The 25313-nt window shown below is 34.6% G+C and overlaps 2 protein-coding genes across 8 annotated transcripts; both read left to right on the forward strand.

Moving 5' to 3' along the window:
- The first annotated feature begins 1065 nt into the window (after window positions 1–1065).
- LOC125862437 (U-box domain-containing protein 35-like) lies at window positions 1066–7250 on the forward strand. Of its 3 annotated transcripts, none has more exons than XM_049542504.1 (8): window positions 1066–1403; window positions 2470–2555; window positions 3132–3253; window positions 3332–3535; window positions 4228–4486; window positions 4628–4723; window positions 5209–5637; window positions 6237–7250. In XM_049542504.1, exons 1-8 carry the CDS (start codon window positions 1250–1252, stop codon window positions 6942–6944), a joined length of 2058 nt encoding a protein of 685 aa, XP_049398461.1. In that variant the 5' UTR covers window positions 1066–1249; the 3' UTR covers window positions 6945–7250. The 3 variants fall into 3 exon arrangements, with proteins under 3 accessions (XP_049398461.1, XP_049398463.1, XP_049398462.1); XM_049542506.1 differs by having other exon boundaries at window positions 1067–1407; XM_049542505.1 differs by having other exon boundaries at window positions 1067–1403; window positions 4231–4486.
- A 4244-nt stretch (window positions 7251–11494) lies between these two features.
- On the forward strand, window positions 11495–24132 carry LOC125863151 (eukaryotic initiation factor 4A-2). Of its 5 annotated transcripts, none has more exons than XM_049543305.1 (6): window positions 11495–11654; window positions 13435–13495; window positions 13683–13789; window positions 13879–14309; window positions 15435–15655; window positions 23572–24132. In XM_049543305.1, the coding sequence occupies exons 2-6, from the start codon at window positions 13437–13439 to the stop codon at window positions 23984–23986; spliced, it is 1233 nt and encodes a 410-aa protein (XP_049399262.1). In that variant the 5' UTR covers window positions 11495–11654; window positions 13435–13436; the 3' UTR covers window positions 23987–24132. The 5 variants fall into 5 exon arrangements, with proteins under 5 accessions (XP_049399262.1, XP_049399261.1, XP_049399263.1 ...); XM_049543304.1 differs by having other exon boundaries at window positions 15435–15582; window positions 23499–24132; XM_049543306.1 differs by lacking the exons at window positions 13879–14309; window positions 15435–15655 and adding exons at window positions 21792–21855; window positions 21944–22374 and having other exon boundaries at window positions 13683–13725; window positions 23351–24132.
- Window positions 24133–25313: the final 1181 nt, after the last annotated feature.

Consider the following 25313-nt stretch of genomic DNA (forward strand, 5'->3'; position numbering starts at 1 on the left):
TTAAGAATAGAGATTTATTTTTTATTTTTCTATTATACTAACGAAATTCATTTGAAAGGTTAGAAATCAACAAAAGCAAGTAGACTTTATCTTTTGAATTATGACTATCTCTATTCTGATATTAAAATTCGATAGAGATGAAATTCGAGGCATTTGATTATTTTATGTTTTATTTTGGACTCCACAATTGGATCTTTATTATAGACATTTTATTTTGCCTCGAAATGTCAAACCAACACAATAAGCATTGTTATGCGATCCAAAGGTCTCTAAGTGATCACGAACAAAGATGGAGAACGATACAATCTATTCAAATTATGGATATATGATATCATGTAATGATAGGAGAACAATACAATTTATCAAAACACTATATTCATTAGAACATATAGTATGATACAATATAACATAATACAATACGTTACATTATGAAAAAAAATGTAACAACCATCCAAACAAAGTGTAAGTGATCACAAGCAAAGACGTCCACATCCCCAAAGGGCTCTAGGTGATCACGAGCAAAGACGGAGGACGACACAATTTGCTCAAATTATGATATGTGACATTAGATAACGAGGAAGAACGATACAATTTATCCAAATATTATATTCATTAGAACAATACAATATAACACAAAATAATATGATACATTATGAAACGATACGTAACAACCATCCAAACAAAGTGTAAGTGATATCACGAGCAAAGACGTCCCACATCCCCAAAAGGGCTCTAGGTGATCACGAGCAAAGATGAAGAACAATACAATCTATCCAAAGATATGTAACGTTATATAGCACAATACAATCTATCCAAACACTATATTCATTAGAACAACACAGTACGATACAATATATCACAATACAATACATTATAAACCAATATGTAACAACTATCCAAACAAAGTGTAAGTGATCACAAGCAAAACCGTCCCACATCAAAAATACATTTAAACTATCACTATTTTACAAGTTTTATATCAATAAAAAATAGGAGGTTGGGGGGGGGGGGGGGGGGGGTAAAACATCACCATAGAAATTGATCCATTTTTTTTGGGAGACAACAAATCCTTTTGGGCAAAACTAATGGCATTCCATTCCATGCAGCTCTACCAATTTTCCATTTTTGTCAAACGTGAAAAAAAGCTAAGAAATTTTTTTCAGCCACCGTTATGGTGGCGGAAAGGGGCGGAGCTAAGTAGCGGCAGCCTCTTTCCGATCTGTTTAATATATAAATTTATGAACAAAAAATGGATTCCCAAAATCCGGGGGAAGATTCTATTGTTGTTGCCGTTGATAAAGATAAGAGTAGCAGTTCTGCGGTGAAATGGGCTATTGATAATCTGCTTGGAAACAATCAAATTCTTGTGTTGGTTCATGTTCGGGTCAAGAATTCACCAAAGCGTAGGTACCTTCTCTCTCTTTCATTTACATTTCTAGGTTTGGTTTGCCCTAATGGTCAAATGTCAATGAATTGAATTGAAATACGTTATGGTGGACAGAGTAATCCGATACATGTGCTGGTGAAAGGTAATAGGTATCCCGGAAATTAGTTTAGGATAATGTAATTGGGATTTATATATTGGTCATTCATTTGATAATGAGAAAGGGGACCTTGACGTAACTGGTAAAGTTATTGTAGGAGGTTATGAGTCCTCTTGTAGAAATGCAGGTTCCCTACTATAGACCTTTGTAGTCTGGTCTTTTCTCAGACTCCGTGCAAGTGAGAGCTTAGTGCATCCTTTTTTTTATTCATTTGATAATGTAATTGGGATCAATAATTTGGTTTGGGAATAAATTTAGAATTATATTTTGTATTAAAAAAGAAGTTTTTGTATGGGGAACTTATTGCTTTTTAGTCACCTATGATTGTTGGTTAAATGTGCTTTTGGTTTATCACCGAGGAATAGTAAAATCGATAGGATCCTTCCCTTGATCCTAGTACTGGCCGGAGTTAATAGGTACGGTGGAGTTAGTTGAGGTGCGCACAAACGGACTCAAACACTACTTCTTTTTTTTATATAAAAAAGTCATTTATTTGATAAATGTAATTGGGATCAATAATTTTGTTTGGGAAGAAATTTTAAATTCTATTTTCTATTAGAAAATAAGTCTTTGTAAGGGGAACTTAAATGCTTTTTATTGCACCAATGTTAGTTAAATGTGCTTTTGATTTACGGCGAGGAGTGTAGTAGAATGGATAGGATCTCTCCACGCTTAACCAAAGGTATCAGGTTTGAGCCGTAAGAATGGAGAAACTCTTGTTAGGGAGTTGTTTCCATTTTATGGGACCCTATAGGACCCAAAACCGCATTAGTCAGGCTAGTGGGCTTTGAATATTGGATTAATTTTTAAAAAAATGGTGTTTTTGATTTCCCAAATTGCCATCTTTCTATATCTCAAATAATTTGAACTTTTAGTTGTTTATTGTGACACTGATGCTAATTTGTTGCGGTTGGTGGAAATGAAGCTACTTTAGATTCAAATGGAGGATTAAGTGATGAAGCTACTCAAAATATCTTCACACCTTTCAAGGCTTATTCTGCACGCAAAAGGGTACGTGAATTAATCCATGATAAGTTAGCACTCTCTTTTTCTCTCCAAGCATGGTTTGATCCTTTATTTTCCTTTGTAATCCGTTATGTTTAACACAATACTCCTATATTTGAAAGTTCATTAACTTTAACCTTCTCATTTTACAATATCGAAGAAGTCTTTATTGTCTTTTGCGTTAGTCTAAGTTGCTCAGACTCTCCAAAAATGTTGCCGCATCCATGTCGGATCCTCAAAAATGCACTACTTTTGAAGGGTCCGACAAGTATCCGATGACATTTATGAAGAGTCCGAGCAACATTGACGTTAGTAACACAGGTTAAGAAGCTTAAACACCAGATTGTCCTCTGTATGGTTTTTAAGATCACTAGAAATAGGTGTTTTTGTCTCGTAAAGTCTGTTTTATGTTCTTTTTTCCTTCTAAAATCTCTTGTTCTACTCGAGTGTTTTGCACATTCAAAGTAATTTATAAGTTACCTAGTGTAGCATCATGTAAGTTTAGATGAAACCGGGCTTCTCCCATGATGGAAATTTAACTAAATCTTACTTTATTCTAAATGGTTGTTGAGGTTATTGCAGATAGTAGTGAAAGAGATTGTCATTGAGAATACTGAAGCATCGAAGGGACTTCTTGAGTACATCAACAGTCACAGTGTTAGCAACATTGTTCTTGGTGCATCGTCTAGGAGTGCTCTTGGCAGGTTATTATCTCTCAGTGTATCTGTTGCTTATTCTTCATTACAAAGGAAAGCGCTTGGCTTATATTACTTCCGTTGCAGGAAATATTGGACTCATGATGTGCCAACATTGGTAAATAAGGCTGCACCAGAGTTTTGTGCTGTCTACGTAGTTTCAAAAGGCAAGCAACAATCTGTCCGACCAGCAGCAAAATCTCTTCCTTCTTCTGTACCAGCAAGACAACCATCTTCATCAGCATGGTCAGCACCTAGGTCAAGTAACTCTGGATCAGAAGATTCAACCAGGTATAAAATACCAAGTGATGATATAAAATTGGTCAATCTTGTTTTCATTTTGTTGTCCTTATCTTTGATGGATTTATTACAACTTTCTCGTGTCGCTTGATATTTATGAATTGAACCCGAAGTATCAAAAGAATACTTGTCATGCCTTTTACAACACATATCATTTTGAATGCAGAGCAACAAAACTTAGTTTAGTAAGTTGGCAATTTTTTAATTCAGTTTGCTATGATGATTGGTAAAAGGATGAGTAGTTAAATAAGATTTTAAGAATCAATATATGGGACATACTAGTGTTAACTCAAACAATATTTTTGTTTATTTCTAACATAATATTATGTCCTCATTTTATGTACTACTCCTGATTACACTTTTTAGGGGAGTCGAACACTTTTTTCTTTGACTGTCTTCTTTTTTCTATTCGAATTATTAACTATCGTGACTTATATTACTGTTTAGGTAGTTCCAACATATGTAAATATTATTTGAAAAAATTGAAAAACTTGTGTTTGAATTCAGACTGAAAATTAGAAGTTTTGCTTGTATGTCAAACCTCATCATAGTATTTGGAGTTAAAAGTTTGAACTGTTGAACTAAGACATAGATGAATGAACAATTATGAACCCTTATGCTCTAAGCAAAAGTGTTAATTCTTTCTGTACTATCTCTAACTTTGATGAATCAATGGTACAAAGTAGGTTTTCATACACGAGGTCAGAGCAAAAGATTGTAGAATCTGAGAAGATGAGGGGTGAAAAAGGACCATCTATTGTACCGATAGATAATCTTCATTCTCCCGAGATGACAAATCCATATAAGCACGCTTCTCAACCAGATGGTAATATGCGGTATGCTCGTATTAGCCCTAGATCAGTTGATATGACGTCTGAAAATCTTGACTTCACACAAGTTGCCATCAGAGAAACTCCTATGAATGGAAGCTCCTCATATTCAGTAAGTGCAATATAATCAATCATATGAACTACACTGCAACACAAATTTGTTGCTTAATAGACATTATAAGCATTTCCATTATGTGAAAAGTATCAAAATTGCCTAGTAATAACCTTTATCTCGTCATATGTGATAATGCAGGTGGATGCTGAGATGAAAAGACTAAGACTTGAGCTAAGGCAAACTATGGATATGTACAATGCAGCTTGCAAAGAAGCGGTCGTGGCCAACCAAGCGGTAATAGCCCATTTTCTAACTGCCTAGAACCATAAAGATGAAGACCATCTAAAATAGCAAGAAAGAGATAAATATATGGGCCTAACTATCTGCAAAAAGCATTAAACATAGAACTTGCATTGTATTATGCAAATCATATTTTCAAGAAACCTTGTTTAATAGTTCAACGATTTAAAAGATATTATAAGGGAACTCATGTTTCTACAAATTTTACTACCATGCAGCTCCCAACTCCCAAAACTAAATGAGTGCATGCAGCATTTTTATGGGAAGTTATTCCTCCAAGGAATATATAAGGTCTGAAATAATTGTTAAAAGTTAGTACAATTCTTATCTATAGATGAGTAAGAAATAGCATCGCATCAGTTGTTTACGTTTCTGAAAAACAAGTTACAAATGTATGACATCAAACTTAAGGACTGGCTTTCTCCCTCTTCTTATCCAGGAGTAAGTTTTTCATGTGTCATATTTCTACTAAGTTTCAGGCTGATGAGCTTAATAAATGGAAAAGTGAAGAAGCTCGCAAGTTTGAACAAGCCCGTTTTGCTGAAGAGGCAGCTCTCGCAATTGCTGAGACTGAAAAGGCTAAATGCAGAGCTGCTATTGAAGCTGCTAAGAAAGCACAAAAGATGGCTGAAATAGAAGCACAGAGAAGGAAATATGCGGAGTTAAAAGCTAAGCGAGAGACAGAAAAAAAGAAACAAGCAATGAATGTTCGATCTCAGAATGATATACGTTATAGGAAGTATACAATAGAAGAGATTGAGGCAGCCACCAAAAAATTCTCAAATGCACAAAAAATTGGAGAAGGTGGATATGGACCTGTTTTTAAGGGTAAACTAGACCACACACCTGTTGCAATTAAAGTTCTGAGTGCTGATGCTGCACAAGGGAAGAAACAGTTCCAACAAGAGGTAACCGTTTATACTCCTAATTCAATGATACCTTCTCTTTTACAATATGTATTTAAGATATGAAACATTCTGCATTATTTGGGCTGAACAACTTCATTTTCTGTAGAACTTGTGCATTCATTGAGTCACTTCTGGAATTAATTACACGCAATGCAATCGAGGGAATCATGATAAATTGTAGAAAGTGGGAAAATACATGTATACTGATGCAGCTTGGTGCATGGCATGATTTCTTTTGATTAATGGATAACAGGAATATTTTTGACTAATGCATAGCATGGTAGTTTTTTCTTATTTTAAGTATGTATGCTTTATCTAAAAGCTTCTCTATTATGCGCATAAGCTTTGTGTAGATGAGCCCGTCTTAGAGATGTCCAATGAAACTTTTGTTTGAAAATGATGATTTACTAATGTAAATGGGACAGATTTTCACTTGCTATAACTAGAATGTCTAAAAGATGTTGTAGCTTGTACTCTCTCATCTATGCTACACTATTATTAGAAGCCCTCTTTCTTGGTTAAATTGTTGATTGGTGTTAGTATGAGTATTTGACAAGCCGCCTGCTGATGCACATGAAAAATGTTTTTTTCATTTACAGGTTGAGGTCCTCAGTCTCATTAGGCATCCAAATCTGGTGCTACTATTAGGTGCATGTCCTGAGTATGGGTGCTTAGTTTATGAGCTTATGAATAATGGCAGCTTGGAAGATCGTCTTTTTCGGAAAGGTAATACCCCTTCAATTCCATGGGAAATTCGCTTCAAAATTGCTGCTGAGATTGCAACCGGGCTTCTATTCCTTCATCAATCAAAACCAGAACCTCTTGTTCACCGGGATCTAAAGCCAGGAAATATTCTGTTGGACAAAAATTATGTCTGCAAAATCAGTGATGTTGGTTTGGCAAGGTTAGTGCCATCATCTGTAGCTGATTGTGTGACACAATATCACATGACTTCAGCTGCCGGGACTTTTTGTTATATAGATCCTGAATATCAACAAACGGGAAGGTTAGAGACTAAATCAGATATATACTCGCTTGGTGTTATGTTGCTCCAAATTATTACTGCAAGGCCTCCAATGGGTTTAACTCATCACGTTGAAAGGGCCATCGAGAAAGGTAAATTTGCAGATTTTTTAGATCCAACAGTGCCAAATTGGCCAGTGGAAGAGGCTCTTAAGTTTGCAAAATTGTCACTCAAGTGTGCTGAGCTGAGGAAGAAAGACAGACCTGATCTTGGTTCAGTAGTAGTTCCTGAGCTTACTAGGCTTAGTGAATTCGGAATGAGCAGCATGCCAGGTATCGGTTAGCTAAACTTTGCCCCCCGTGCATACTCAAAGATTGCTCCCACACACAATGGATAAACTACTGTCAACTCAGGTCTGTGGCTTCTTCCCATTACCAACATTTAATCGAGTGCAGTAAACATCAGCTGTATCGTTCATTTTCCCTTTTCACGAGTTAATCTTACTGAAGTTGAAGGAAAAAATGATCACTTAAGAGTATTCCCTTGTTGAAACATTTTGATAAAAAGCTAAGTGAGTGATGATATGATGAACATATCGACATTTTTACCTGTTCTTGGACAACTTCTGATATATAAAATGTTGTTCCAATCTTTTGAAATGCTGCCTCTGTTCCAATTTAAATTCTTATGTTATGTTATATCATCTTATGTTACACATCACCACGAAAAGGTTGTGATGAAGTGGTAACCAGAGGTCCCAGGTTCGAGTCCTAGATATGAAGTCATTTTTGGTAGGGAGTGCTTTACGCCAAAACTGAGACTTTTCAGCATGAACCCGAAGTAGTCAGCCCCCAAAGCCAGTACCGGATACCGAGTCAATAGTACAATATTTAGCTTTAAGGCTACCTACATTTACTCTGGTGTAAAAACTTATTGCACCTAGTGTTTACATCAAGTCAATAAGGAGTTATTTGGTAGGAAAACTTTCAATCAAAACCGACTTCATATTCGGAACTTGAACTCGAGACCTGTGTTGAACGAGAGTTTTGGTGAATATTATCCAAACATATAAACATAAACTTAAAATTAGTTAATGTAATGTGGAATCCAATCCAAATGTGGATGATGTCGTCAATATTCACCTAAATTAGATTAATCAATAAAGAGCTCAATGATTGGATTAAATATTCAATATTGATATGACGTGACAATCATCACAAAGGATAATTATAATCTTCTTTGTTTTTTTTATTAATCATGGTGTTTAAGTCAACTTTCTCTTCCACTAATTTCACGAGATACTTGTCATTTTTTATTGGCAATAAATATCAGATAACTCTATCTACTACGACTAGGACAGATGAGAAAAACTCACTTAATATTTTTCTCGAAAGTAATTATTTGATTATTGCAAGTAGTTTACACTAATTAAGCATCAAATCTAAGCACCCTTAAAGTGGAATTAAAGTTATATTTTATTTAAAAAGAATAAGGGGAATTTGTTAAATTCTAGCAGACTACGCATTTAATGGACACGTCACATTTTCAACATTTTGTCAAAGGTTCCTTTTTCCTTCTTTTTTTTTCCAGCATTATTGGTACTTAATTACTAATTAATACAAAGCATATATACTTTATGTTGCTTTTGCACCATAAAAGATATTTCTCGTGGCTTCAAGAATATAAAAATCAAATGATAGTTCTCGATCCAAATTCAAATTTAAATGTCGAATGAAAAAAAAACGTTACATGTCAAGACTCGAGAGTAGTTATTTTCTGAGCTTATATGTTGAAGGTGCCTTTTTCTCACTTGATAAACTAGTCTTTCAGATTAATTTTACATATTCCATCTATAAGTTATAATAATTATTAATGAAGCGGGTTGATTAATGCTTGAGGACGCAACTCAAAGCGATCACCTAAACCCAACATTTATATTAGATGATAAAATTAGTCCATAAAACATGATCAGTATGAATCAATAATATAATTCATCCATTTACTAGTTCAATCCACCTAAAAAATGAATTTCATTGCAAAGAGTATAGAGTACTACTATTGAGTTTATAGAATATTGAATATGTTATCAACCTGATCAGTTGTGGTGCAGTGGTGAGACTGCTCCATCCTTAATAAGAGATTTCAGATTTGAGTCTCGGATATATATAGAGAGAATCTTATTAGGAGTGTCACCCCCAAATTGATCCTGCAATACACGATCTAAATTTAATCAGAGCTTCAATACATATTCCAAACACTAAATGATTAAAAAATAAAGAATATTTTTTTATTTATAAATTAGTTTTCGATTGAACTCTCATGACTTCAGTTGCACATATAAATGATCCCTATCTATATTATTATACATAAAATATTAAGTATATACACATAAAGAGAGACATATTTATTCCTTACATGATGGAACTGTCTGGTTATTTTCATCCTCTATATAAAGTCCATAAGAGCACACACTAATTCCTCACACAAATCAAATCATAAATCATAATCTTTGTTCCTTTCTTAAATACAGAAAGGGATTTCGATGAACAAAGTATTTTGCATTAGCACGATTTGGAGATTTGGAGAGGAAGTGCATCTCAAAAAATATATAATATTGTAGTCAGTCTATTTTAATGTAAGTATTAGTGACTGTTAAAAGCGGTAATTAATTAAGAAAGGTGACAGAAGAGAGTGAGCACACATGGTATTTTCTTACATTATAGTATATATGGATGTTTGAAGCTATGCGTGCTCACCCTCTATCTGTCACCTTCTGTTCTCTTTCTCCCTAATTAGATATTACAAAGCCTTTATATCTGTATATATATACTTGTTCGTAGGGAAGCTTTAGAACAATGATAATATTATCTTTATATGATCTATTCACCAGGAATTAAACAAGAGAAATAAAATACCTAAAAACTTCTTTTATGTTAAGGAGATACAATAATTTTAATTTACGCATAAATATTATTTTATTTACCTAATATTTTTTTTGAATGAACGGTATTTAATTGGACCTCTTTCATATCTTTAGTTATGTTATGATCGTAACGCTTAAATTTTGATGTTCTCACCATTTCCAACTTTCTTCTCCATCCTATAGATTTTGATCTTTCTCAACCCTTAAAGAGAGAATTAATTATGGTGTATACTTTTTTTTTCGTACTATGAGCACTCTACTTTTCAATTTTGTTGATTATAATTTTTTATCAGTATCAAGTGTTTTTATCAAGTCAATAAATAATAATATATATATGTTGAAATATACGCACATACATCTAATCATGATTTAATGATATATATTTTTACTTTATTAAATCATTTAATTATAAAAGGTTACATTATTTTGTTGTAAGCCACCCATATGAATTAGTATTTACTATTCTAACCCTTGTGTCTAAATAGAAAATTGTCTAGACGGATGTCTAGTTAGAATTAGGCCCAATCTTCATCTTTTATCTCTCAAAATTGATAGTTTTTAATTATTATCCTTTAGAACTGTTAGTTTAAAAAATAGGCGAAAATGCTCCAAATAGTAAAAGCAAGACAAAAAATTCGCAACGTATAAGTTTAGTTAAAGTTGTGCCTTAAGTATAAATTTAATGACAAGTTAGGACATAAGTTCAGTGACACAAGCTATGCCCTAAAGTAAAACAAATTAGGTACAAAGCACAATTTATGCCCCCAAGACACAAGTGCAGATCACAAGTTATATCTCAGAATATAAATTTAACGGCATAAATTATACACTAAGATAAAATAAAGTATCCACAAGACACAAGTTATGCTTCAAGGCATAAGTGCAACCATACAAATTATGTCTTAAAGCAAAATAAATTAAGTTCAAGGCAAAAGTTATGCTCCAAAAGCAAAAATTCTCTAAAAGTTTTGCCATGTGAAACATATACTACATAACTTATATCCCAAAGCAAACACTCCTAAAAAAAAAAAAGTTTGGCCGTGAGAAATTAGGTCATAATTACATATCTTTTGACCCACAAAATTTGTATTATATGAATAGAAAAATAAAAAATTAAAGACCATCATAAAATAAGAACAATCCGTGCAAAAACACTAATAATGAACTTTCACGTATGTGTGGAAAAAAAAAGTAAAAATTACACGAGGCATGTTTTCTTCTTCCTCCTTCATATCTTTGGCTCTTAAAGGTTGAACTATCAAAATTAGAAGTCAAGTTCTAAAATTTAATCAAACATCATACCAATGGGTTTTAATTTAATTGTGGTTAGGTGACTAATAATTTTTGTGAAGTTTAAAATCTGAACTATTTAAACTAAAACTTCATACATTTTTTTTTAAAAAAAAGAAGTTTCTTATATGATACTTGAGTCAAACTTCAATACGAGTTAAAAACTTCAGACGTAAAAAATTAAAATTTGACCTTCATAATTAAATTTGATAGAGTTTGAAATTTTTGATTGTTATTTTAAATGGCATTTTTTTAAGATGACAATTTGTTCATTTTGTGTACTTTTAAAGTCTCATTGTCTATTTTTCCATTTTTTTTCTCCACTCCCTCTTCTCATCTTCCTTTTCAAGTCTGTTTTAAATTATTTAACTTGAGTCGAGTAATTTATTTTAAAAAAATACATTTTTGTCTTCAAATATAGACATAATATTTGTAGACATATCATCTTTTTAAAATTTTACTTAAAAATTTTACTAAATATATTATTATTGTCATTATCGTCTCATCTTTTATGATAAACCTTTTTTTTCTTTTCAATTTCAATTTGTGGAATCCACGTTAGTGAATACAATTCACCCTATTGAAGCGGTCCAAATTTTCTAAAATACACTTACACCCCAAAATTTTCTTATAATATTCTTTTACCCCCGAAAAGTTTAAAAAAAGAACAAAAAAAACCCACTCATAAAACTCATTCTACTTCAGATATTGTGGTTCCTCAACTCCGCGGCGTAGATCCGAGGAGTTTTTTTGGAAGAAGAAAAAAAAGCTGCAGTCTTTGAAAACCCTAATTCTCAAATCTTTCAGATCTTTCTTTAACAAACTTCAAATCGTTATCAAGTAGGTTACTCTTCTTATTCTTGTAACTTCCTCTTTTTTTCGATTTTTCTTGTATTTTGTAGATTTTTTTATGTGTAAGTTTTTGGTTGATTGAAAGTTTGTGTTTTTATGATTCATTGATGTTGAGTAGTGGTTTTGGTGAGTTGGGTGTTGATGGTTTTGCTGTTTTCTAATGTGGGTTGGTTTTGATTTTTGTTTTAAATGATTGGAAAACGAGCGATCTAGTGATTCTTGTTTTATCTTTGTGTATTCAAGGATTCATATAGCACCCCCTCCAAGCTGTTGCAGTTGTAGATGAGTGGTGTGCTAAAGGGGTTAGCTTTGCAAAGATTAGAGGGGGTGGTAAGTTGGGATGCAGACGAGGAGACTGTAATTCCTCGATGTGCTCTGTGTAACTGTGTTGTTGCCATTCTTCTCGTTGTTTTGATGTATATTTGGAGCCATCTCAGCTCCATGAGTGATGTGTGTCTTAGAGGTGTGCTTAAGGAGTTAGCTTTACAAAGATTAGAGGGGGTGGTGAGTTGGGAGGTAGGCAGGCTAGGAGGCTATAATATCTTGATGTGCCTGTGTTGTTGACATTCTTTTTGTTGTTTTGATGTTTATTTTCCACTCTCTCAGCTCCATGAGTGATGTGTGTCTTAGTGGTGTGCTAAAGGAGTTAGCTTTTCAAAGATTGGAGGGAGTGGTGAGTTGGGAGGTAGGCAGGCTAGGAGACTATAATATCTTGATGTGCCTGTGTTGTTGACATTCTTTTTGTTGTTTTGATGTTTATTTTCCACTGTCTCAGCTCCATGAGTGATGTGTGTCTTAGTGGTGTGCTAAAGGAGTTAGCTTTGCAAAGATTGGAGGGAGTGGTGAGTTGGGAGGTAGGCAGGTGAGGAGACTATAATTCCTCGATGTGCTCTGTGTTATTTGGCATTCTTCCCATTGTTTTGATGTATATTATCCACTATCTCAGCTCCATGAGTAATGTGTGTCTGAGTGGTACTAAAGGAGTTAGCTTTTCAAAGATTAGAGGGGGTGGTGACTTGGGAGTCATGCAGGCAGGGAGACTATAATTCCTCGATGTTCCCTGTGTTGTTGACATTCTTCCTGATGTTTTGACATATATTTTCCACTATCTCAGCTCCATGAATAATGTGTCTGAGTGGTGTGCTAAAGGATTTAGCTTTGCAAAGATTAGAGGGGGTGATAAGTTGGGAGGCAGGCAAGGAGACTATAATTCCTCGATGTGCCCCGTGGTATTGACATTCTTCCCGTTGTTTTGATTTATATTTTCCACTATCTCAGCTCCACTAGTAATGTGTGTCTGAGTGGTGTGCTAAAGGGGTTAGCTTTCCAAAGATAATAGGGGGGAGGGGGTGATAAGTTGGGAGGTAGGCGAGGAGACTATAATTACTCAATGTGCCCTGTGCTGTTGACATTCTTACTGTTGTTTTGGGAGAGAGGATGCGTCTTGATTCTTGTTTATGACATCTATAATAATTGAAGAAAGAACGGATAATGCTATTTATACTTGATGAAACAAATTTTATGTGAGACTTTGTTGAAGTGTTTTGGGTCTTAAACTAACTTACCTATTCACAGAGTTAAGCTTTGACCTTCACTTTTTATCATCTACAAAATGTTCAATGAATTGCCATATGACTGATAAGATTTGTGATTTGTTAATAGAAAATATTAGTTTCGAATAATTTAAATTTTTGCTTATACCAGTATCCCAAAACTATTTAGAGATTGAGGTGCAGTTAATTAATTAATTATTTAAAAATTCCTGCAGTCATGGCAGCAGAAGGTTCTCAGTTTGATGCTCGTCAATTCGATGCGAAAATGACAGAGCTGTAAGTTATCTCTTTCCATCATATATTGAGGTCATGTTAATCTGGCTGGAAAGCATCCTTGTCTCCCCATCCCCCCCCCTCTCTTTTTTTCCAATTTATTGATTTATCACTTTCTGCTGATATTTGGCGTCTAGCCTTAGCCATTGATTTGATTGACTTTTGTGATTGTTTGATATGCCAAAAACAGGCTTGGTACTGAACAACAGGAATTCTTCACATCATATGATGAGGTTCACGACAGTTTTGATGCCATGGGTTTGCAAGAAAATCTGCTGAGGGGCATCTATGCGTATGGTAAATTGACATCTCCTCCTAATTCTGGTTTCCTTTCCTCCATTCCTAAATTTTACAGGGCACTGAACAGTGTTGTGAATTTCTTTAAGGTTTTGAGAAGCCATCTGCTATTCAGCAAAGGGGCATTGTTCCTTTTTGCAAGGGCCTTGATGTTATCCAGCAGGCACAGTCTGGTACTGGAAAGACGGCAACTTTCTGCTCTGGAATTCTCCAGCAGCTTGATTACAGTTTAGTTGAGTGTCAGGCTCTGGTTCTTGCACCAACCCGCGAGCTTGCACAACAGATTGAGAAGGTTATGAGAGCACTTGGTGACTACCTCGGTGTGAAGGTTCATGCTTGTGTTGGCGGTACCAGTGTCCGTGAGGATCAGCGCATCCTTCAGAGCGGTGTTCATGTTGTGGTTGGTACTCCAGGCCGTGTCTTTGACATGTTGCGCAGGCAGTCTCTTCGCCCCGACCACATCAAGATGTTTGTTTTGGATGAAGCTGACGAAATGCTCTCTAGAGGTTTCAAGGATCAGGTTGCCCTTTTACTTAAATTTTTGCAGTTTTATTTCTTAGTTCAGAGCAGGATTTGCCTTTATTTTCTGTCACTAAATGATGTTTCTGTGTTCGAAGGTTAATTAACATTTAACAATCTAGAAGTGGAGATTATTATCTCATTTTATCAACAAAATAAAAGAATTCACCCTTTCTATTTTTTATTATGCGAAGCAGAATTCAATTTTAAATGTGTGTATGTAGTTGATAGTGAACTAATAAAGCTAGGGCTAATTTGTTAGTGATATATTTCTCCCTCAAATTATCAATCAACAATTCCTCAGTCCTAAACTAGAGTTCAGCTCTATGGATTATCTTTATCCAGCTTGAAATCCGACCCTTTCAGGCTTAAGCTAAATAATCTGAAATCTAAAACAAGTTAAGAGGTTCTCTAAACTTCAAAGTTCCTCAAGTCTCACAGCTTATCTCTATAACTAGTACAAGATCTCCAACACTACTAGATCAAATGCAAGGGCGGCAACAATTAAGTGTTGACTCTCAACTAGTTGGCATTGCTATATGGATAAATTGCTTTTGTTGTTATTTATTCTTACTGAAGTTTGCATTTGTTTCTAGAGATCGTAAGTCTTCTGTGATATTTAGTCTTCCATGATATTTGAGGTTTACCTTCTTCGTTGCTACTGTTCAATCATCATAGTCCTGTGCTTATAGATCAAGATCATTTGAAAGTCAGATAAGCCCTTTTTTGATGTTATCTTATATGTGTAATATTTATATTCTCTGTCGAATGTGATCATGTCGAATATTGTCAAATCACATATGAGTGCACATCCGTAATCCTTTGCATAGACACGACACTTATTTTGTGGATATGTTTGGTCTTAAGAGGCCCAACATTCACCCTCATGGTCAAGTGCATTGCTTTCAAGATGTGTAAGTCTCTCTTTCTTTTATAATTTTCAATTTGCTTGACAATATATGCCGGTTATTGATCAGCTTGTTGGTGAACCCCCCTCCCCCTCCCCCCAAATTGTAGCTTTGATGTGCTCTAACCTCCTTCAACAATTGGTGCCACATCTTGGTGGTCTTTTCCTCCTTTGTTTTGATGATTTAGCTTGTCCCATGACACAATTATTATTTTCCAGATTTATGATATATTCCAGCTTTTGCCACCAAAAATCCAAGTGGGTGTTTTCTCTGCCACTATGCCACCAGAGGCTCTTGAGATTACTAGAAAGTTCATGAACAAGCCCGTGAGAATTCTCGTGAAGCGTGATGAGCTCACTCTTGAAGGTATTAAGCAATTTTATGTCAATGTCGATAAGGAAGAGTGGAAGCTCGAAACACTTTGTGATCTTTACGAGACCTTGGCCATCACCCAGAGCGTCATCTTTGTTAACACTAGGCGAAAGGTTGACTGGCTCACTGATAAAATGCGTGGCCGTGATCACACAGTATCTGCAACTCACGGAGACATGGATCAGAACACAAGAGATATCATTATGAGGGAGTTCCGATCTGGCTCATCTCGTGTGCTTATCACAACCGATCTCCTTGCTCGTGGTATTGATGTCCAACAAGTCTCTCTTGTTATTAACTACGACCTGCCAACTCAACCAGAAAACTACCTGCATCGTATTGGTCGTAGTGGACGATTTGGAAGGAAGGGTGTTGCTATCAACTTTGTCACCAAGGATGACGAAAGGATGCTTTTTGACATACAGAAGTTTTACAACGTCGTAATTGAGGAGCTCCCAGCCAATGTTGCTGATCTCCTTTAAGGCGATTTTGGTATATTTTTTCTTAGATTTAGTTTCAGTTTGTACTAGACTTGGAATTAGGAAATGCTGGTACCATGGTTTGCCACAGCACCAGTTACTTTCCTGATTCAAATGAAACTTCTAGAGTCAACTTTTGCAAATTTTGTTTGGTTTGTCATTTTATATCTTAAAGCATCCAAATAACTTTGGATTTGGTATTGTTTGAATTGTTTAATTTATCTATTTCCCTATGGAAGGTAAAGCTTTTAGTTGGATATCTGTTTTTCCCATTTTGATGCTATATTTCATATTTTTACTCCAGATTTTGTGGTTACATTTCTTTAACATAGAAGGTAAAACATCTAACAACTATTGTTTCTTACCCAATCAATCAGATTCAGATTTAGTAGGTCCTCTAATATTTGCCTAACCAACAAGGATTCTTGTTGGATAGATCCTCTAATTGAAATCAATCAATTAAGATTCATGTTGGGTAGGTCATCTAATTGAGAAGCTAAAATTTGTCCAATCAATCAGGATTCATGCCAAGTCGGTCCGCTAACGCCTTATCTTCCTATTAATAAGCCACATCCTACTTTGATTTTTCCAATTTGCCATAGAGGAACTGCTTCCTGCGTCTGCGGCTGTTGCAACTAAACTAACGGAGGAAGGATTCATGTCAGATAAACCCTCTTATAAAGAAGGTAACATATCTATGAGCAAAAATAAAAAAAATCTCATAGACAGTGTTTTATTGATGTCAGTATGATGACATGGCCATCTATATGACCTTCTCAATTGTTCATGTTGAGCTATTATGTGTCAGAATATATCAGTTAAGTTTCAAATTTCAATTAGTTGGGGTTGATAATATAAATCCACTCTATTCATACTTATTCCAATACTATTATAATCCTTGGGACTGATACATGTAGAGGTAAACGTACAATATATGAATTCGATATAACTCAATTATATATGTATTGAAATTTCACTTAAATAAGTACATATAATAAACTATGAACTATGTATCACTAATTAATTGTGGTTTATGTGACAAGAGAGGGGCTACTAAAACTCACAAACTTAAATCGTACAATAGTTCTCAATATTTATTTTCTTTAGTAGTTTAGATATATCGCTCATGATAAAGTAGATCTCATATTCAATTAAATTTCTTATTAGAAAATGAAAAAATTTCTACTATCATTGTCAGGCCAGCTAGGCCGTGAGCACATCTCAAAGAAGTAAGCCCCGGTAGGGGTCATCGTAGAATGAAGGGGATGGTGAAAATTATAAATGTCTTATTTCAAGATAATGACAAAAATAGTCCATTGTCTTTAATATTAAGTTCAAAATAGTCCCATATGTATCACTTGAGCAGTTTCAATCCTTTTAAATTGTCAAAAGGGTGAAAGGACAAATATATCCCTGAACAATCGTAAATGGTATGCAGATATCCTCTGTCATACTTTTAGGACATTGGTGCCCCTATCGTCCAAAAATTAGAGCATATATGCTCTTCACTCTAACGAAAGACTAAATAGGGACATGTGGCACAATCTTATCAGTCGATCTGATATTTAATAAATGTCGGATCGTTGGATAAGATTATGACACGTGCATGTATGCTAGTATAAAGGGTATATATGCTCTAGTTTTTGGACAGCAGGGGCACCAATGTCCCAAAAGTATGACAGAGGGTATCTGCATACCATTTACGATAATTCGGGGATATATTTGTACTTTTCCTCAAATGAGTAAATTTTTCAACCTCCATCAAATAATATTTACCAAAAAACTAATTATTAAATTTAATTATGATTTTTTTATTAACCATAAATACCAAAAATCCCCGTCAAAGTCTTAGATATTGCAACATAAAAACGAAAAAGTAAAAAAATAACAATAATTACTCCTAAATTACGAAACCATATGAGTTCCCATTTAATATTTTCTACTTTCACAATATTAATTAAATTTAATAATAAAAATTTGACAAATATTTAATAAAGACCAAAAATATTTAATAAATTGTGAAACTATTTGTAAACTTACCACCAAATTATAATAGGTTAAGGGATTTTTTTTTGAAACTTTTTCCTTTTTTTTTTTTCCCAACTCAATTTACATAAGGATTTGGAAACATAAAAAGACAAAACATAACACAATCATAAAAACTCTCTCACACATATTATCTTCCTGAACTCCGCGGCGTAGATCCGAGGAGTTTTTGGAAAAAAGCTGCAGTCTTTACNGCATATATGCCCTTAACTCTAATGGAAGACTAAATAGGGACACGTGACACAATCTTATCCGTCGATCTGATATTTAATAAATGTCAGATCGATGGATAAGATTATGACACGTGTATGTCCGTTAATATAAAGGGTATATATGCTCTAGTTTTTGGACGACAGGGGCACCAATATCTCAAAAGTATGACAGAGGGTATCTGCATACCATTTACGATAATTTGGGGATATATTTGTCCTTTTCCTCTTGTAAAAAAATGAGTATATTTTTCAACCTCCATCAAATATTTACCAAAAACCTAATTATTAAATTTAATTATGAAAAAAAAATTATTAACCATAAATACCAAAAATCCCCGTCAAAGTCTTAGATATTGCAACATAAAAACGAAAAAGTAAAAAAATAACAATAATTACTCCTAAATTACGAAACCATATGAGTTCCCATTTAATATTTTCTACTTTCACAATATTAATTAAATTTAATAATAAAAATTTGACAAATATTTAATAAAGACCAAAAATATTTAATAAATTGTGAAACTATTTGTAAACTTACCACCAAATTATAATAGGTTAAGGGATTTTTTTTTGAAACTTTTTCCTTTTTTTTTTTTCCCAACTCAATTTACATAAGGATTTGGAAACATAAAAAGACAAAACATAACACAATCATAAAAACTCTCTCACACATATTATCTTCCTGAACTCCGCGGCGTAGATCCGAGGAGTTTTTGGAAAAAAGCTGCAGTCTTTACAAACCCTAATTCTCAAAAATCCCCTTTTTCTCAAATCTTCAGATCTCTCTTTAACAATCTTCTTATTAGCTATAAGGTAACTCTCTTCTTTCTGTTGAACTTTTTTTGGTTTTTTGTTTTGTGTGTGGTTATTTTTTGTGTATTTTGCTGGATTCTTGCATCTGTTTGGTTGAGTTTAAATGGGTGTTTGAGTTTTTGATGATTCATAGGTGAAGTTGTGATCTTTTTGCAGTTGGGGTTTGTGGGGTTGGTTGTTCTTGGTTTTTTACTAATTTGGGTTGGTTTTGATTTGTGTGTGTTTGTTTTAGTTTAGATGGTGTTTGAGTTTTTGATGATTTATAAAGTAAAGTTGTGATTTTTATGCTGTTGGGTTTTGTGGGGTTGGATGTTCTTAGTTTTTACTTATTTGGTTTGGTTTTGATTTGTGTATGTTTGTTTTAGTTTAGATGGTATTTGAGTTCTTGATGATTCATAAAGTTAAGTGTGATTTTTATGCTGTTGGGTTTTGTGGTTTTTACTTATTTGGGTTGGTTTTGATTTGTACGGTGCTTGAGTTTTGATGTTTTGATTGGCGTAAAACAGTGATTTCTTCAGACAGTTTGGTATTGTGGGGTTTGATGTTCTTGGTCTTCACTAATTTGGGTTGGTTTTGATATGTATATGTTTGTTTTAGTTTAGATGGTGTTTGAGTTTTTGATGATTCATTGGTGTAAAGTTGTGATTTTTTTACAGTTGAGTTTTGTGGGGTTGGATGTTGTTGGTTTTTACTAATTTGGGTTGGGTTTGATTTGTGTATGTTTGTTTTAGTTAAGATGGTGTTTGAGTTTTTGATGATTCATAAAGTAATGATTTTTCAGACAGTTGGGTATTGTGGGTTTGATGTTCTTGCTCTTAACTAATTTGGGTTGGTTTTTATTTGTATCTGTTTGTGTTTGTTTTAGTTTAGATGGTGTTTGAGGTTTTGATGATTCATTGATGTGAAGTTGTGAATTTTTTCAGACAGTTTGGTATTGTGGGGTTTGACATTCTTGCTCTTTAACTAATTTGGGTTGGTTTTGATTTGTATCTGTTTGTGTTTGTTTTAGTTTGGTGTTTGAGGTTTTGATGATTCATTGGTATAAAGTAGTTTTTTTTTAAAGATAGTTTGTGGGGTTCGATGGTCTTGCTCTTCGCTAATTTGGGGTGGTTTTGATTTATATGTTTGTTTTAGATTAGATGGTGTTTGAGTTTTTGATGTTTCATCGCCGTAAAGTACTGATTTTTCTACAGTTGGGTTTTGTGGCTCTTCACTAATTTGGGTTGGTTTTGATTTCTATATGTTTGTTTAGTTTAGATGGTGTTTGAGTTTTGGATGTTTTATTGGTGTAAAGTAATTTTTTTTTTCAAACAGTTTGGTTTTGTGAGGTTCAACGTTCTTGCTCTTCACTAATTTGGGTTGGTTTTGATTTGTATATGCTGTTTAAATATGGTCTTTGAGTTTAAAGTAGTGATTTTCTGCAGTTGGGTTTTGTGTAGTTCAACGTTCTTGGTCTTGATTAATTTGGGTTGGTTTTGATTTTTATGTGTTTTCATAATTTCTTCCTTCACCATCAGAAAGATGGTGTTTTGAGTTTTTGATGTTTCATTGGCATAAAGTAGTGATTTTCAGACAATTTGGTATTGTGGAGTTGGACCTTTTTTTGCTCTTCTATAGTTTGGATTGTATCTGATCTGTATATGTTTGTTTTAGTTTAGATGGTGTTTGAGTTTTTGATGATTCATCTGCGGCAAGTAGTGATTTTTTCAGACAGTTGGGTTTTGTGGGGTTCACGTGCTTGCTCTTTACTATTTTCAGTTGGTTTTGATTTGTATGTCTGTTTTAGCATCTCCTCCAACACTTACTCATTCTCGTCCGTTGTCACCTTGACCCTGTGTCAAGTAGCTATAGAAATAGGGTTGAGCTGTATGGCAAGTAGTCAAACAGTTATTTCTATCTGCTTTCTGCTCCTTTCACTTCTTCAGGAAAGAAAAAGAAAAAGGAGAAATGATGTATATTGTCTCTTGTGCATGCCCTCATGAATAAAGGAATAACAGATAATGTTATTGATATGTGGTGAATAGATTTTATTTGTGAAGTGTTTTGGGCCTTAAACTACCTTTTGTTATTATCTTATATGCCATGGAGTTGTGTTTTGACCTTCCCTTGTTGTCTTCTTCATGATGTTTAATGAATGTCCATGTGATTGATAAGATTTGTTATTTTTTATTTGAGAATTCTAGTTTTGATAAGTAGTTATTGGTACTTGGTGAATAAACTTTTTTATATGTCACGGAGTTAAGCTTCAACCTTCACTTTTTATCATCTACAAAATCTTCTGATAAGATCTGTTATTCACTAATTGAAAAAAGTAATCTTAAAAGAAAACTAAAATTTGCTTACACCAGTATACCAGAACTAGTTTGAGATTGAGGCATAATTAATTGATTTATCTGTTTTTTTGTTAAATTCCTGCAGTATGGCAGGCTCGGCACCAGAAGGTTCTCAGTTTGATGCTCGTCAATTCGATGCGAAAATGACGGAGCTGTAAGTTATCTCTTCTCCCTCCTGTACTGAGGTTATTGATCATCACTTTCTGCTGATATTTTGCCTCTAGCCTTTGCCATTGATTTGATTGACTTTTGTGGTTGTTTGATATGCCAAAAACAGACTTGGTACTGAACAACAAGAATTTTTCACATCATATGATGAGGTTTATGACAGTTTTGATGCCATGGGTTTGCAAGAAAACCTTCTGAGAGGCATCTATGCCTATGGTAAATTGTCATCTTCTTATAATTCTGGTTTCCTTTCCTCCGTTCTCAGATTTTACAGGCACTGAACAGTGTTTTGAATTTCTTGAAGGTTTTGAGAAGCCATCAGCTATTCAGCAAAGGGGCATCGTTCCCTTTTGCAAGGGCCTTGATGTTATCCAGCAGGCACAATCTGGAACTGGAAAGACAGCAACTTTCTGCTCTGGAGTTCTCCAGCAACTTGATTACAGTTTAGTTGAATGTCAGGCTCTTGTTCTTGCACCAACCCGTGAGCTGGCACAACAGATTGAGAAGGTTATGCGTGCACTCGGTGACTATCTGGGCGTGAAGGTTCATGCTTGTGTTGGGGGTACCAGTGTCCGTGAAGATCAGCGTATCCTTCAGAGTGGTGTTCATGTAGTGGTTGGTACTCCAGGCCGTGTCTTTGACATGTTGCGCAGACAGTCTCTTCGCCCCGACCACATCAAGATGTTTGTTTTGGATGAAGCTGATGAAATGCTCTCCAGAGGTTTCAAGGATCAGGTCTCCCTTTTACTTAAATTTTTGCTGTTTTATTCTGTTAGTTCAATGCAGGATGTGCCTTTTTATTTGTTTTACTCTGTTATGTTTCTGTGTTCGAAGGTTAACACATTAGAAGTGGATTATTGCCTCACTTTTCATCACTTCTGAAATATAATTAACCTTCCCTTTTTTGATGAAGTAAACTGGATTACTTTTTAAATGTGTTTACTTACGAGTTGTTGGCGAACTAATAAAGTGATGGCTGATTTGTTAGTAATATGAGAAACAATCAACTTCTTCTCAGTTATATGGACTCTCTAGAATTCAAAGGTCTCAAGTCTCATATCTCATCTTTAACTAATCCCAAACACTAGATCGGATGTTAATAAAACAACTAATTTTGACTCTCAGCTAGTTGATAGATATTGCTGTATGAATCTACTGCTTTCATTGTGTTTTATTATCATTAAGTCTTCTGGGATAATTTATCTTCCATGAAATTTTAGATCTACTTGTTTCCCTTCTGCCACATTTCAATCATCGTAGTCAGGTGCCTATTGTCCAGGACACTTCAAGGTTTGCGTAAGACATGAGAAAATTATCTCTGGCAACTTGTTTGAAGTGGTCTTTTATTTTGTGCTATTTATATTCTCTGTCAAATGTGAACATGTTTACTCTTGTCAAATCATAAATGAGTGCACATACGAAATCCTCTGCATATCAACGATCCACTCATTTTGAGGATATGTCTGGTCTTAGAGGCCCAAGATTCATCCTTGTGGCCAAGTCTGCATTGATTTCAAATGTGTAGGTCTTACTCTTTCTTTTATAACGTTCAATTGGCTTGAAAATATATGCTGGTTAGTGATCCGCTTGTTGGTGAATACCCCCCAATCGCAGCCTTGATGTTTTCTAACGTCCTTTAGCAACTGCTGGTCTTTCCCTTCTTTGTTTTTATGATTTAGCCTGTTCCGTTGATACAATTTCTATTTTCCAGATTTATGATATATTCCAGCTTTTGCCACCAAAAATCCAAGTGGGTGTTTTCTCTGCCACTATGCCACCAGAGGCTCTTGAGATTACTAGAAAGTTCATGAACAAGCCTGTGAGAATTCTTGTGAAGCGTGATGAGCTCACTCTTGAAGGTATTAAGCAATTCTATGTCAACGTCGACAAGGAAGAGTGGAAGCTCGAAACACTCTGTGATCTTTACGAGACCTTGGCCATCACCCAGAGTGTCATCTTTGTTAACACCAGGCGAAAGGTTGATTGGCTCACTGATAAAATGCGTGGCCGTGATCACACAGTATCTGCAACTCACGGAGACATGGATCAGAACACTAGAGATATCATTATGAGGGAGTTCCGATCTGGCTCATCTCGTGTGCTTATCACAACCGATCTCCTTGCTCGTGGTATTGATGTCCAACAAGTCTCCCTTGTTATTAACTACGATCTGCCTACTCAACCAGAAAACTATCTGCATCGTATTGGTCGTAGTGGACGATTTGGAAGGAAGGGTGTTGCAATCAACTTTGTTACCAAGGATGACGAAAGGATGCTTTTTGACATTCAAAAGTTTTACAACGTCGTAATTGAGGAGCTCCCAGCCAATGTTGCTGATCTTCTTTGAGGTGATTTTGGCTCTGTGAGGGGAATTGTTCCTTCCCTACTGGAAGTAGTTTAATATATTTATTCAGAGTGAACAACTGCAAATTTTGTCTGGTTTTTGTTATTTTGTTTTTGGAAGTGTCCAAATAACTTTGGATTTGGTTGTTTGAATTTTGTTTATTTGAACTATTTTTCTATGGACGTTAGGCTTTTAGTTCTATTTTCTAATGTTGGTGCTATTATGCCCCACTATTTCTTGCCCAATCAATCAAAGATTCATGTAGGGTAGGTACTCCAAGATTTGTCCAACCAATCATAATTCATGCCGAGTAGGCACTCTAATTGAGATATACGAGAAGCAAATTGTTGTGTGGATGAATTAATATCTATACCTAAGTTGAGGTAGATCTTGTGTCACTCCATCTAGTCGTAGGAAACTTGCACATACCTATCACTTTTGGAAAGGTTTGAAATCCTTGCTTCATGTAGGGTCCAAAAATTTGAACATACCCATTTTTTTGTTACGACTTGTTAGTTGTTTTTCAACATTTCTTGCTTGAATTGTTGACCATTACCCGACCTCACATGGGAGGTTCTGCGTGGAGTGATTCTCCCTCTAAAAAGTTTACATGATATTCCTTTGATCAAGTAGATCCTCTAATATAGAACGTAAAACTTGCTCAACTAATTAGGATTCATACTAGGTAGATCCTTTAATATGAAAGGTAAAAACTTCTTCAAATCATTGTTTCTTGCCTAATCAATCAATTAGAATTCATGTCGTGTAGGTCCTTCAAGATTTGCCCAACCAACAAGGATTCATGTTGGGTAGGTCCTTTAACTGAGATCAACCAATTAAGATGCATGCATGTAAGGTCCCCTAATCGAGAAGGTAAAACTTGTCTAACCAATCAAGATTCGTGTTGGGTAGACTCTCCCTTTTAAAGAAGGTAATACGTTTCTAAATAAAAATGTCCATGCAACAACTTATGTTGTGTTTGGGTAGACTCTTCTCTTGTAAAGAAGGTAATATGTCTCTGAATAAAAATTGAGAAATCTCATCTATGCAACAACTCTTAACAATGCCTATACTCAATGTTGTGTGTTTGAGTTGATGATATGAATTTCTCATAATTGACTCCACTCCATTCAAACTTGCTCCAATGCTATTATAATGTTTTTGAGTGATGCATGTAAATGCAAATATACGACGTATGAATTCAACATAACTCAATCGTATATGTGTTAAAAAATTCACTAAATACATACATATAATAAACTATATAAACTCGATAACATAAATTGGTTGGGGCTTTTGTGGCAGAAATTTTAAATTTTGAATTTGCCTA

The sequence above is a fragment of the Solanum stenotomum genome, chromosome 4 (assembly GCF_019186545.1).
Source record: "Solanum stenotomum isolate F172 chromosome 4, ASM1918654v1, whole genome shotgun sequence".
Classification (NCBI taxonomy): Eukaryota; Viridiplantae; Streptophyta; class Magnoliopsida; order Solanales; family Solanaceae; genus Solanum; species Solanum stenotomum.